We start from the raw sequence: 15,801 nt of genomic DNA on the forward strand, positions 1-15,801 counted from the left end.
CCTTTAAGATGAACAGCAGAAGTAATCATCTCCCAACCACCCATATACAAAATCAGTCAACCCTTGTGGTACAGGCCCAAGGAGTTGGCACTTGGTCTCTAGCTCAGGCCCAAGATCTCTTGTCAACATCAACACCCTACAGACTATACAAAACAAAGCCCCAAAGACAATTACAGGCTGCACAAATACAACACCTACAGATCATCTTCACCATGAAACAAAAGTCCTCAAAGTGAAGGATCACCTTGACGTGAGAGGCAGACAAACACTTGGTGCAGCCTCCACTAACACAGCCCACCCAAACTACATGGCAGAACATCCACACACACTAAGAAACAAAAACAACACTCAAACATTTGTATCAAACAAATACTCTCTTCTCTTCTTCCACAACCACCAGACACCATTCTTCAGAAGAATATACATAATCATATCACTCACTGCTCCATCAACAAACTGAAAGACAACGCATTGCTGCATGCCAGACCCCCTGATATCCCTCCCTCTAAATCTTCTCTCCCCAAAGAGGACAGGGTCCACCTGGCCAGACTGCAGTGTGGTCACCATCCAGCCCTTCTAAGTTACCAGAAATTACTGGATGACTGCATTGCAGACAACTGGCCTGGATGCAGCACTTCATCTCATACCATGCAACACATAATGGAATGCATTGTACACAATCATGCATACCAACAACACACAATACACTTCATAAAAGATTTGTGGGAAAACCTCTTTCCAGCCATGGCATTCCTGATGGAAATGGGACTGCTAGGCCAGACAGTGTAGGGAATGACAACAACTTCAACTGTATTTCCTTTACCTTTTTGTGTATAGAGAGCTGACAACCAGTGACTTCCTCTTCTCGTACAACTTTCAGCAACATTAACATAGAAACAACCCTACATTAATACAACACAAATAACAGTCCAAAGTTTCATCCCATAAGAGGGCCTAATGACCATTTCTGGCCTTTGTGGGTTGCAGATTTCCAGTCAGTGAAACTTGAGGCAATAATTATAGTTAAAATGAAGTAATATTTGTCATTGCCATCTTTGTTTATTGATTTTGTGCCATTGATAACAAGATAATCTTAACTTGAATTGAGAAGTGACACGGTGTAACAAAGAGCCACATTCAACAGTGTTAATAAAAAGTCTGTTGACAAAGTTAGTACCCCTTTGTTTCAAAGGCCTTTTGACAAAGATATCCCATCATGTTCAAATGATATATTAGGCATTAGATGCAAATGTGTGCAAAAATTTAATCATTATTGAAACTAAAAATTATTTTCCCACTGTCAGCCGTCTTTAGCAATCACAGTAATATTCAGTAATATAATTTTTGTGTTGACATACCCATTAGTTATAGCTCTTGAACACAAAAGGGGTAATTATCACTGATGGGCATTTCATGAACATCTTGAACATGACTCAGTGGAGGTCTGAAGTTGTCAATCTTGGCAAGCATTCTGACATGTTTTTCTCCCCACACACACAGGCAGGACTGAATGAGCGTTGTGCACAGAATGTAATACATAGCTCTGTGCTGGAAGGCCCTGCCAATCCTTCCAACAGGGTCCTTCCCACTGTGGACTGGACCAGAGAGTCACATGTGAAAGATACCTTTCACCTCATATCTCCATTGAAGGGTGGTAGGCAGGGAGGAGGTCATCCTAAAGGTAGTGGTTCCAAACCTTGCTCCGGTCCAGCAAGAGGTCTTAGGAGGTTCTCCTCACACCCTTGTCTCATGTCAAGCCAGGCTGTCAGAGGTGGTCGGAGACAGAGCACAGGAGACTTCCATGCCTTTGGTTCTCCAGCACACAAAAGGCGACTTCCTCCTTATCTCATGTAATTTTCCTAAAATTGCAGCTCTTAGCTACAACAGTTGGCAGGGATGATAAGACCCTGTGAACTAGAAATTAGGTGCATTCAGTGAATATTCTATTTAAAGTGTACAGTGATTGAAATATGATAGATGTTTCATGAAACTGGGATTTGCCTCTATTTAAATCATAGACTAGTTTGTATGAAAAAATTAATGTTACCATAATGTTGACATATTTTGACATATGGCATGTGTTATGGATTTTTAGTATAACAAGATATTTTTGTATCCAGAGTAATGGACATGAGTGAAGAGGATGTTGGAAAACCCTTCCAACTGAATTAAAATGTGTCACACCAACCAGAAAACAAATGTAAAGGATATTATATCCCACCACCCACATTTTTTTTTGTTTTTCTTTTCTTTTCTTTTCTTCCAAGACTTGAATAAAATTACACCAGTAGCCTTTGATAAATACTGATTGAATGTTTTCTTGATACATGTAGACCCAGTCTTCTAGTTGTATCCAAACTTTGCTGACTCATCTTCATGTTTTTAATGTACATATTGTTGAAAAGATCTTACTCTATACTTTTTTTGTTCAGATCATCCTTACATATAGTCTGTACCTTTAAACATAGCAGATACTTGTTAAAAATGAGATTGATGTAATAACAGTCTTGGCAAAAATACACACATTAAAATGAAGAAATAGGAAAAGCTGTGATACATTCAGATGTGAAGAATAGAAACCAGTTATTCAGCAACATTTAAGGAAAAAAGTCTTCACTGTGTTCAAATAAATGGAGTATAGTTATCCATATCTGAAGTAATTTCATACTTTGAAGCTACTTAACCTATCTCAGGAGGCCTTACATGTTTCTGTCATTATGGTAATGGTAAGCATAACAGTAACACTAAAGGGAATTATGCCTAAATTCCTAAAACATTCATACATATATCATGGGCTTTTTCACCCTTACAAGGGAGGTAGCCAAAATCAAAGGCATAAATCCACTAGCACCCATTTCATTCCCACATACTCAACTCCCATTCACCATCCCTCCCTTTTCTTGGCTCCTAAATGATGGGTCACCCCTGCATCTCACCCACTACCATGGGTCAGAAGCAATGGAGCAAGGCTGTTTCATTTAATTGGTAACCCCTCCTCTCTGTCCCTTCACACAGAAAGGAGGATGGGGAGAAATCCCTTCCATCCACCACCCTCTCCCATGTGTACTTATGGATGATGTTCTTCCTAGACACTGCTATCACATCTCCACCATCAACTCTACTTTTTTTTTTTTTTTTTTTTTTCCCACTCCACACTTCCCAACCACTCCATCTATTGGTTCATCTCCTACCATAGCATTGAGATCTCCCAATATCACTACATTGACACATCTCCTTAAACCCTCTATGCACTCAAATCCATCCAAAAACCCTCCCTTTCCTCTACACTCTTCTCACTACCAGGCCCATAAATGTACTTACAAAGACCCACATCTCCCTTCCCAGTTTCATCTTCATCCACAGTAACCTCAAAGAAACTTCCTTCCATTCCACCACATGTTTACCTATCTCTTCATTTACTAGTATACTCACCCATTCTCTTCCTCATCCTCTCTTCACTCCTGACACCCTCCCAACTATGCTTCCAAACTCAAACTCGCCCTTCCCTTTCAACTTAGTTTCACTCATTGCCAACATATCATCTTTCTTCTCATAAACATACTGTCTCTTCACTTTTACTCTTCTCTGTACCACATCCTAACACATTAAAAGACCCAAACCTTAGGGTTCTTGTTGGAAAACTCCCAGACCCTCTTATGCCTTTACTTTTCTTAGGCTGCAGAGAGTAGGGTGCCTAGTTCTATCCCCGTCCCATTTTTGTTGCCTTTTACAATTCATGTGGAAACACTCGGTGGCAGTATTCTTTTTCCCCCACCACAGGGTTAGAAATTGCCCACCAAAACACATTCATAACTATACATAAATGTAATATTTAATTTGAATTAAGTGAATTTGTATAAAGGATTTTCAGATTGGAATAAGAGCTGCATAAATTCATCACTCATTTGTAAACTTTATGATTTCATTGAATACAAGTCGGTTAATTTAATTTGTTGAAAGAATTTTTTGATTATTCAGTAGAAAACTACAATGTTCCTTTATATACAGTAAAGAGATGGAAATTATCTGTATGTCTGCTTGTATTACTATTGGCATGCATAACAGCTTTATTTATAAACTTAAATGTATGCTTAGGTGAAGTATTTTATATGCTAATAAAGATAACTTTCTCCTTTCTTGGTGTTACTGGCCTAAAGCATGTGCAATATATATCGTGGCACATGCATCAAGAAATTAATACACAAGTATACATGGAAGCATTACAGTAGAGATGTAAGAAGTGTGGTTGTAGAGTGAAATTTGATGAGAGACAATGGATGTGACTGTTGAGAAGAAAAGGTTGATCAAAATGGAAGTAGTGAAGAAAAAGTTTGACATAAATGGATGGAAGGGGGAAAATCAATATTCAAGAAAAGAAATAGGTGTATATCTATTCTATACACTAAGGGATTCTTCTTATAAAGGACTCCCATTATAGGGTGCATGGCATACACCCTACCTTGTGCTGGGGCGAGGCAAATGCGAGAGTAGCATAGATTACACTGGGTAACAATTTTTTTTTTTTTTTTTTTTTTTTTTTTTGAAAAATCGTCCAGGGTTTTCCAGCGGAATTAGACTAATTGTGATGCTCTGAGTCCGAAAATGCCCTTGGTTTTTCTCAATCAGGTCAGGATTGTTTGCTACAGACATTTAAGAAAAAAACGATTTTTCGTCCAAAAACCCAATTTCTGCGGATCATAAAAATTCGGTTTTTCCGTTTTCCTGGGGAAATAAAAGTCAACGTATCCAAATTCATTCATTTTTTATATACTCGATTACATTTGATAAGCTTAATACATGTACATGAGCGTTACGTGACACAAAAGTTCGGAGTTCACGGCGTAAATCGCCGTTTCCTCGAATTCCGTGTGTGAGCAGCTGCTGGGTTGTCTCTCTTCAGCGACCAGCAGTAGTCCGCGAGCATGACTGCGTCCCACCTCCCCTGGTACCTCTCCTCCATTTGACGCATGTCCTGATGGAACCTTTCTCCCTGCTCGTCGCTGACCGCACCAAGGTTTTCAGGAAACTTCTCCATGTGTGAGAACAGGAAATGCATCTTTATACTCATCAAACACCCGAGGTTTTGGAAGTTCTTTATCATGCTGTTGATGAGTGTGGCGTGGTTTGCTGCCTTCTTGTTCCCCAGGAAGTTGTTCACCACCTGCACAAATGACCTCCAGGCGGCGCACTCTAGTGTGTTCATGGAGTTTTCGAACTCTGTGTCCTTGATGAGCTGCCGTATCTGTGGGCCATCGAAAATGCCGGCCTTCAGCTTCTCAATGGTCACTCCAGGGAAGGCTTGCCACAGGTAGTTGAAGCACCTCCCATCCTTGTCCAGAGCGCGCGTGAACTGTTTCATTAACCCAAGCTTGATGTGAAGCGGTGGGAACAAAATCTTTTCCCGGTCAACAAGAGGTTCGTTTATGATGTTGCTCGCCCCAGGTACTAACTGCTCTCGCGCCGGCCACTCTTTCTTCATATAGTGCTGGGCTCTGTCTCGACTGTCCCACTTACATATAAAGCATGGGTACTTTGTGTACCCGGACTGCTGACCAAGTAGAAAGTTCACCATCTTAAGGTCGACGCAGATGAGCCATTGGTGCTGCTCATATTGGATTTTGTCGAGCACGTACTTGACTGCTTCATATTTCTCTTTGAGAGTTGTGGAGTGCGCAAGAGGAATTGAGGCGAACTCGTTCCCGTTGTGGATGAGCACACTCTTCAAAGAGCGCTTGCTACTGTCTATGAAGAGTCGCCAATCTCTCGGATCATATTGAGGAGCGCCGAGTTTAACAAGAAGACCGGCGACATCTCGGCAGTACACGAGGTCTTCCTCCTGGCAGAAGTAGCCCATGTAGTCCTGATGCCTTCTACGAAAGAACGTGATATGCGCGTCCTCGCCGAGTAGATTTTTCTCTTTGAGTCTGGAGGCCAACAGCTCGGCGGAAGTCTTCGACAAGCTGAGATCCTAACCTAACCAGATCATTAAGCTCACATTGTGAAAAGGGCTGCGGACCATCTTGTGTTTCATACTCTTCTTCTGTATCTCCTCCCTCATATGCAGTGGTGCCTCGTCGTCACTGTCAGGAAGCTCTCTGCACGCTGGTACAGGAAGTTCTTCGCAGTGAGCAACTGGACGGCGGGCAGATGGAAGGTCGGGGTACTGGAGGCTGCTCCGATTCTTCCGGTTGATGCCAGTAGTATTGATGGCGCAGAAGTAACAATCCGATTCATGGTCAGACGGCTCCCTCCAAACCATCGGAATCCCAAACTTCAGTGAAGTTTTCGTGCCCTTCGTCTACCGCCGGAGGTATTCCACGCACGTCATGCACACCGTGTGCGGTGCCCAGGACTTATCTTGGTCACCCAGCTTGACTTGAAAGTAAGCCTGGTATGCGCGCTTCACAAAGCTTGTGATGCTCTTCCTGTGCATTGACAGCGTGTATTCTCCGCAAATGTAGCAGAAAATGTCAGGATTATTCCTGCATGACCGTCGCGCCGAAGCCATATCAATACCCTGAAAAGAAAGAAATAAGTCAATTAGTCAATTTCAAACAGAAACACACCAGAAGCAACCATTTATATATGAATAATTCGCTATATTCTTCAAGAAAAATAGGATTGAACTCAAAACCCTTCAAATTATCATATGTATAGCTCGTCAGGTAGGCCTATGGCTGTATCTCAAAAAGTTGACCTGATTGAGCAAAACCAATGTGATATTCGGACTCAGAACACCAAAATTAGTCTAAATCAGCTGAGAAACCCCTGACGATTTTTTGGCTGTTACCCAGTGTTATTCTTGTAAATGTTGAGCTCTGGTGCCAGGTGATGTATAAGCCATGCACCCCCCAAGGGGCTCATCTTTCCATGGCCAAGAGATTAAGGAAGGAGCGGCCAGAGTACTATAGATTTGATTTATGCCAAGCTATACCACCTCTCTGAACCTTGTGTACCAAAGCCCCAAAACTTCTTTTCCATTCTCTCCTACACCCCCTGTACTTGCTGACCCCTATGCTTCATACTGTTCCTAATACTGATACACCCCTCACCCCCCCCTTCCATTTGGGGTGGGGGGACAGAGATCCCTGGAAGTCTTTATTCACAAAAACCCCCATACAGCAACATGGATAGAATTAGTCACTTGGTGCGGTGACTGAGGTGGCAGTGCAATTTAGTAGTTGTCCATATAATTGAGCAGCCCTTTTTAGGAACCACTCTGCTTGCCCCACAAGGGAAGGAGCTGGAAAAGGTGTCTTGAACATACATACATATACCAAGGCTTTTTCCCCCTTACAAGGGGGGTAGCCAAAAAGAAAAAGGCATAAAATCACTCCCACCCATTCCATCCCTGAATACACTCCACACCCCTCCACCCTCCCTCTTATCTTAGCACCTCCTGAATGAGGTGTCCTGAACATAGTCCACCTAAACTTGCCCATATTGGGGAACTGCCTACACCCCCAGTGGGGTCTCCCCTAATTGCAGTCAAGACCAAGAAAATATTAAGTAAGAAGGTAGAGAGCAGCAGCTCCCCCTGCCCCACCCTGTTGGATCTCAACAACAGAAATGAGGCCTCTTCCCACACTTTGAACATACAGGAATCAACAACAACCCAAAGGTTGTGCCCCATCCCCCCAATCAAATGGAGGTGGTGGCAGCCATTCCCACAGCAGTTGTGGCGAAGTGACTAGAGAACCACAACAGTGCAGCTTCAATGATACCATTGTTAGATACAGCCTTTCTCAAGCTACCTTGCTTCACTGGTTTATAATTTGACCCTTTCCAGAGAGGTAGATCCTAAACTGGATTACCCAAGGTTGGTCCTTGTATCCACCAATGGACCACCTCTTGCATCGTAAGATGCATTTGATGTACATGAAGACTCTCTGTGTGGAACACAATTCAACCTTCAACACATGTGTTGGAGTAGTAAGTACCCCATATCTAACACACAATACATATTTGTGACTCCTTGACAAACTAGCAAGTCAGAAAGTAACCAGAGTACTATCCATAATGAACAATAAATTAAGCAGAATACCCTACATCTACATTGATACTAACCTTTGCTCATCCTCAACTCCCAACTCACCTCAATACAGGATATGTATGTTAAAAAATGCACAAATATTACCCTCACCCCTGTCATCGCTTCAATCACCAACCTGGGATGACCCCACAACAATTGCATCGTAGTATGTGGTTAATTTTGGTTTCTGGTGGTAGGTAGGCATTTTGGTATTGAATTCTCCAAGAATTCAAACCTAAATGTGTGCTTACAGGGAACTCACTAGGTCCTCATGAAGTCTCCCAACTAAGGGGATATATTTCCTACTTGTCTACCCCTCTCCCTTCTCAAGCCAAACAGGGAGGAACAGCCATAATGATAGTCCCTGGAATCTCCTCCCTGCCACTGACTCTCCATATTCCCCTGCAAGCAATTGCAGCTAACTTATTCCTGCACCACTCAATCTCTCTTTATCTCCCCCTTCAGACAATATCACTACAAACATGCTCTAATCCCATGACACAATTACCCCTCCCCTGCCTCCTACTAGGAGATTTCAATACTAAACATCCCTTCTGGGGTGACACAACAACCCCACAAAGAAGAGTGATCACAACCCTTCTTACTGACCATTCATATTACTGCTTAGCACAACCCGACATACACCTTTCCATTTACAAACCCAAACCTACTCTAGATTTATCCCTATGTCATCCTGACCTCTACCTTGATTTTGATTGGTCAGTATCACCTGACTTCCACCACAGCAATCCCTTTCCAATCCTCCTCACCCATTACATAATTCCTGCCCCACCTCCACCACCTAAATGTATATTAGTAGGTGAACTAATACGACAATAAAACTTGTCTGTGCCTTTTCTAACCTATATTTGGCACTTAATTTACACGGCGTACATCTTGCTCGATCTACTTTCACATACTAACTGGTACTCCCCGGTTCAGTCATGGATTATGTACCGTTTAAATGCTGAGGTCACCATCATGGTGAGGAGAGTTGCCAGTTTTACAATCTAATTGTTCTTACAAATGGAAGGTTTAAACATATATCATAAAGCTTTTCTTCTCTTATGTGGTTATTTCTTGTGATTTAATTTGGGTTTGGGTTTATTTGGGGGTGTGGTGTATATGTGCTTTGGAGATGTGTTTCTGGCTACTTAGCCATTGTCACATACTGATCATGTGATAGTTGGTTGCCTTGGGCGTGGATGGGTGTTTGTTCGTATGTGTGTTGTGATGTAGTTTTCCATGGGTAATGTTATAATATGTAAGGTTCCATAATACCTCCCTCTCCCTGAGAGGTGACTCCTGTCACCTGGAGTGAGTCAGTGGTGAGGGGGTTTGCATAAAGAAGAATTATATTTATATACAATGGGAGTATGGCACAATACCTGTTGTGAGTCTTTAAATGGAGTTGATGGAGGGAGGATAAATATTTATAGGTTTATGGGGGTGTAGTCAGGTAGGTATCATGTCATGCTCAGTTGGTCATCAAGGTATGATAGTACTTAAAGTGGGGGTGTTTAACTCCAGTTTTCTTTAAAATCTGTACACACTTGGTTCTATTTTCACTTCTCTCTTTTCTGAGAGATTGTGTAAAAAGTGTATCGGTTTTTGTGTGATGGAGTTAAACTCCTGTCTTTGAGTTGCACTTGTAATCATCTAAGTGTAACGGAACTCCTATGAGTCAACACTAAAATAATTTTCACCTCTGGGGGAACGGGATTCGTTTCTGTGAGTAGGAAAATTAATTTACCATCTCTTGGTGAGATATGTTCCCTAGGTTTACATATGTATATATAAATTCATACAATAAGAGCCTTATAAATTATAAGTAGGGGTTATCATAAACTTAGGATATATACTTTAAAAATGTAATAAGTAATGGGTGCTTGTATTGTATTATTTGTATGGGGGTTTTGGTTATGGGTTCAACGCGCTGGAACACGCAGATGACTAGTCTACCAATGAAGAGGAACAGTATTAGTAGAGCAAATTAAGTGAGGGATATAGCGACCGATGGGAGTGTGGGTGTGGAGAATCGCAGTGTGTCTAATATGTCCGATTGGGTGGTGTTTAGCCAAACTACATAGTCTTGTTGGTTTAATGAGAGAGATAGAGGTTTGGGGATGTTAGTGGTATTGAGAGGAATTTAATAGGGTGGAGCTGAAATTGTGATGATGTGGTGGTGGCTGGGATGGAAACTTGTGCCGTCAAAATATATTTGGCATGAGTCGGGGATCGAGACGGGTCCATTGATTAATTTTTGCCAAGTGGTGGAATTGTCTACAGATTACTGAAACGAGGGTGTTTCGAGGGAAAATAAGAAATTATCCATGCAAATGTGTGTGTGTAGGGTCTTTTTGGCATTTACATTTCTGAACTGGCAGATGTTTAATGTGTTGGCGTTGGATGTTATGATTTGGTACATGCAGGAAGGTTCTGTGATACAATAGAAACTATAAAAGGTAGGCGGGGTAAACATGAAATTTAGTAACAGCGAGTTTGGATAGAGGGAGGTCAGAGGAGGGAATGTAGGAGTACTATTGGCCGTCCCCGGATTTGATAATGGTAGTGGGTTCAATATTGTGGGTAATCGTTGAATTCTTGTAGGTGTATGGGAATGGGATATTCCAACCTCTGAATATCTTTTTTGAGTCGAGGGGGATATGTTCATAGATTGTATCCGTACTTAGTGTTGTTTCTATGAGGGGTTAATACTAGCGTAATTTTTCTGTGGGAAAAATGCTTTTTCGGTGGAAGTTTCTCAATGCGATGGAGAGTGGATTTTAATATTTAACTAAGATGAGGATGTTTGGGGTGGCCTTATTGTTGGCTGCGTCAATGAGTTCGAGCAGAAACACATGGTAGTTGTTTCTAACTAGGTGTCATATTCCATGACGCGTCACTGACACAAAAGGACGCGGACGTCACTGACACAAAGGACGGGTGACACTAACATAGCTAGAGACAGTGCCCGTCTTCTAAGTGATTTGAATATGATATTAGGTTACCTTACATTTAGATAATAAGATGTATGATTATAGACCAGTGGTTCTTAACCTGTGGGGAATTCCCCACTGGTGGGGAATGGCGGAGTTGCCAAGTGGGGAATGACCGGTCGGACAGAAGAACCACTGTCTTTTTTTTTTTTTTTAATCGATATGTTTTTGTCTCTTTTTGTTTGTTTCTGGTGTCTTCTTGTTGTCACATTATGGGCCGTAAAATGGCACAAGAAAGCAAAGCGTATATTTACGTACTAAATACTGCATGGGTTAAAATCGAATTTGTCAAAGACCGATGCTGTGGTGGGAAATGGATTTACGTACTAAATACTGCATGGGTTAAAATCGAATTTGTCAAAGACCGATGCTGTGGTGGGAAATGGAGAGTTGGCTCACTAAAAAGTGGGAAATTGGAGAAAAAAAGGTTAAGAACCCCTGTTATAGACATAGGTAACTTATTATATATAACCAGTTGCAGGAAATCTGCAAGCCAACGGCGGAGGACTACAAAACTGAAGACTACTGCCTTCAAAGGTCAGAGAGCACGTAAACAAGATGGCGATACGAAGAGTCATTGCATTTGTTATATGTTACTAATGTATTAGATAACTAGTGGTTATTAGATAACTAATGAGCCTTCTTCACACAAAAAATTAAGAAACACGTAAATTGTGCGGAGCTGGGCAAATAGCGATATAATAGGCTATGAGTACACATAGGCAAGTGACTGGCACTGGTGTCGTGCGGCCGCGGTATAAGATGCGCAGGCGGCCTTTGACTCCCGCGCTCGCATTCCGTTCACACTCAATTTCATTGTAAGTCGAGAACCACTTGTATATTATGTAAATTAAATTAGTTGCACTCCACCTTTCCTTATTCCAGTGAGACGAGGTTGATCCTATATCAAAAAGGGCAAATTATCGTCCTGGCCATTGTATTGCAGAAACTGTTCGATTCACAGCCTAGATTCGCTGCATCAACTCAAATACAAAAGCTAGTTCGTGACACTAGGTCTATGTGTTTGCTTATTTCATTGAGGTTGTCTGTGTAGAATGTGAACATTTCTAGTTCGTGAAGTCGGGAATTCTGAGCGAGAGAATATTCGTGAAGTCCGAAACTGTCTAAGAGAGCGTTAACTGAACTTACTAAGTTTTGGGAGTTCGACAGGACAAGTTTTCCCATTTTTTGAAGTCGAGAAACCATGGTGTCGATGTGTTGTTGTACGTTTTCTATGTCATCTTCTGTGTCAATGCCGAATAGGGGCTTAGAAATGAAACCCATGAAATCCAGTCCTCTCTTTTGTCTGAAGGAGGCATGGTAGCGTTCTGTGTCATGGTTTGTCATCATGTTTCCTCGTTCATTTGCTGAGAGTTGGAGGAATATCGTGTTTAATTTCTCGGTAATTGAAAAGAACATGCAGTCCCTGGATTTAGAAGAGTTTGTTGTGGGGCTAATATCGTGTTTAATTTCTCGGTAATTGAAAAGAACATGCAGTCCCTGGATTTAGAAGAGTTTGTTGTGGGGCTGTGACGTTTGAAGTTGGTATGGATTTTTTTTATTGTGTCTGTATATTTACGGATTGTATCTAGGTCTGTGAGGTTTTGTAATGTCCAAGTTCAGTCATGACTGTTATTGTGTCATGAGTTACCAGAACTGTGCCTGTGGGGTTGATGATTGTGCCTGGGACCATTCTTGGGGTGTCACCAGAGAAGGTCGCAACGATGCATATCAGGAGAGGTAGGGGTGTCCTGAAAGTGTGAGAGTGTGGTTAGGTATTTTACCTCTGCGTGTATTTCTGTTTTAGTTACGAGTATATGGAAGAATGTATGGGTGTATGATCCTGCCATAGTGAACACGACCTGAAGTAAAGTAGGGAAGATTTTTATAGTGGGAATAAGCTTGGTGAATAGGGATCGTGATCACTTTCACTTAGGTAAACATGACGTCCTGCAACCTAAGGGAGGAAGAATCTGGTTTTGTTATAGAGACTTACTATCTGAAGCGTAGTGACATTTGGGAGGTAGGGGGTTGAGGTTTCTTGATTGTGGGTGAGTGATGTTGGGTGGTAGGTAAAGGTTGGTTTGGTAGGAAACCGTGTCTGTCCAGGATGGTATTGGTATCAAGTGATGATTTGATTGGTTTTAGTTTCACTCCATGTGCTGTGATGAGGGTGTCGTTGGACGGGTCTATAAGGTGGTAGTTGTTGTTGCCTAGGATTTCGGCCACCACAAGGGGTCCTAAGAATTTTTGTGTAAGTTTGTTTGGTCTGATGTGTTTAATCATGGCAACGTCACCTGGAGTGAGAGTAAGGATCGAGAGTGTTTACGTTGTCTCATCCGTGTCTGTTGTTTTTCTTGTTTGATTTTTTTTTTCATTAAGTGCATAGCTAGTTCTACGCGCTTTGCTATAATCTTCTATAATGTATGGGGGGGGGATTTCTCTAGTATGTCATAAGGCATACGAAGAGGTTGTCCGAAGATTATGAAGAAAGGAGATTTCTTTGTTGCCGAGTTGATAGAGCCATTAATGCTGGCCTGTATTTGTGGAAGCCAGTCCTCCAATATGTCGCAGACACTCTTTTAGGGGACGAAGGACTTCGAGAATTTTTCTGTTTGTTCTCTCTACATGTCCGTTTCTTTGTGGGTGGTATACTGTAGCATATGTCCTGTCGATGAGACTATGTTTTGGAAGACCTCATTTCGAAACTCTATGCCAATGTCTGAGAGTATCTGACGAGGTATATTATACCTACAGAATGTATTGTCTACTAAGGCTTGGGTCACTGTTTCTGCCAATTTATCTAGTAGGGGTTCCAGTATTGTATACTTTGAATTTTAGTCTACCGCGGCTAAGATATAGTGGGAACCTTGACGGCTTGGAGCTAACTTCAACAGATCGATACCCATAGTATCCCAAGGTTCTGAGGGGATGGGTACCTCGCCAATCTGGAGTGGTTTGGGGTCAGTTCCACGAATTCGGTACAAGTGGTGCAATGCTCTATGTGACGAGTGATGTCAGTGCGCATCTTAGGCCAGAAATGTGCACGCCTGGTGTTTGCTAAACATTTGTGAGAAATGAGGTGAGGAAGAGAGCAGGGGTGGAAAGGGATATGGGAGATAGGGTTTAATTATATGGAAAGGATGAATGAAGAAATGTTAGTAAAAGAAATATGGAAGGCAGATGTGAATGGAGTCAACGTGAGGAGGCGACCGAGGATGAGATGGATGGATGGGGTAAAAGGGGCGTTAAGCAAGAGAGGGATGTCTGTTGAGAAAAGGAAGAAGGCAGGAGATAGGGGTGAGTGGAGAATGGTTGTGTATGGATGATATTGTGATGCATGAAAGTGGGTGGGAGATGGTGGGTTAGGGAGTGATTATGTGTGAATAATATTTTAACGCAGTCCAAAGGGGTTTCTCCCCATCTTCAGTGCTTCTGCGTGAGAGTAGATAGGGGGAGGGGTCACCGATTAAATGAAGCGGCATTGCTGTAGATTTGCTGTATCTTGCTGCATTTCTTCCGACCCAAGGCGATGGGCGAGATTCAGGGATGACCAGTCACCCATAGGAAGCCAAGATGAAGGGGAGGGAGGGGTGATGGATGGGAGTGGAATGGGTGGGATCGGATATATGCCTTTTGACTTTAGCTACCCCTTGGTAATGGGGAAAAATTCTTGGTATGTGTATGTACAATCATTTCAATAATAATTATTCAACATTACTGGAGTAAGTCTACCATTTTTTTTTCTTAATTGAATATCTGTTTGAAGCTAGCTGTCTTAATTGCCGCTGCCGACGCTGCCATCTTCACTGCTGCTGCCACTTCTGCTGGTACTATGCATGGCTGCTTTCAGTGAGGCTCCTGTTTCTAAACGTTGCTTTTCCGATAATGCATTTCTTAGAAATGTTGTACATGGTATGTTGTTATCAAGTCTGCATACATGGTTGATACTTTTGGTTACATAACCAAACAAAACAGTCCCAGAAAACTGGGAAAAAAAAACTAAGCTCATTCCCAAAATGTCAAAACCTCAAACCAAAGCTTTCAGGCCCATAGCTTTACTGGAAGTGTTTTACAAAATACTCATGGGCATCATCAAAGAGAAGCTGGAAAATCACCTACGGCACAACCAAAAGCTACTCGAAACCCAAAGTGTCCTCACACCAATTAAAGAGAAGAATAGCAGACATCTTCATGCAGTACAATGTTCCAGAAGGCTACGGAAATAAGACCTCTGATCGTTCTATCAATAGACTTTACCAAAGAGAAACCCTTATAAAGACATTAAAGGAGGCAAACACACACCCAGACATATCTACAGTAGCCAACATATACCAAGGAGATGACACTAAGATTATGATAAACAACAAAGAAGCATGTAGATTAAAGATCACTAGCAGCATTAAACAAGGATGTAATGGTTCCACCACACTATTCCCACTAATAAGTTACCTCATCATAAACTACCTAGACCTACATTTAGAAGGGTTCAAAACACATATTGCAAAAATAATATAAATCTTCTTTGCTGGCGATGGACTCCTACTCTAGAAGTGAGACATACACTTACAGCACTAACTGAGATTGGAGAGGAATGTGGTCTAAGCATAAACAAAGCAAAGAGTAACATCCTAACTTACAACCTGACAGACCCCCCCCTCCCCCAACAAAATTTAGTCAAGGGGCATAGCTCAAAAATTTCAGGATAATTGTTAGTTTTGTGATAAAACATGGAAATTGGCGAACATGTAGATTAATATGTCATGATCA

The 15,801-nt window shown here is 41.8% G+C and overlaps 1 protein-coding gene across 3 annotated transcripts in view; it reads left to right on the forward strand.

The window, feature by feature from the left end:
* Positions 1–15,801, forward strand: part of LOC143036578 (protein regulator of cytokinesis 1-like) — a 64,163-nt gene that overhangs the window by 47,524 nt on the left and 838 nt on the right. Inside the window, exon 13 of one of the 3 annotated variants that reach the window (XM_076204119.1) lies at positions 1,501–4,127. The exons of 1 other annotated variant lie outside the window; for it this stretch is intronic. In XM_076204119.1, the coding sequence (XP_076060234.1) occupies positions 1,501–1,854 (354 nt within the window). In that variant the 3' untranslated portion in view covers positions 1,855–4,127. Of the gene's footprint in view, positions 1–1,500; positions 4,128–15,801 lie in introns of those variants that run through there. One more of the 3 variants, XM_076204120.1, reaches the window with a different exon arrangement.

The sequence above is a fragment of the Oratosquilla oratoria genome, chromosome 20 (genome assembly GCF_046742065.1).
Source record: "Oratosquilla oratoria isolate Oo_2021 chromosome 20, ASM4674206v1, whole genome shotgun sequence".
Taxonomy (NCBI): Eukaryota; Metazoa; Arthropoda; class Malacostraca; order Stomatopoda; family Squillidae; genus Oratosquilla; species Oratosquilla oratoria.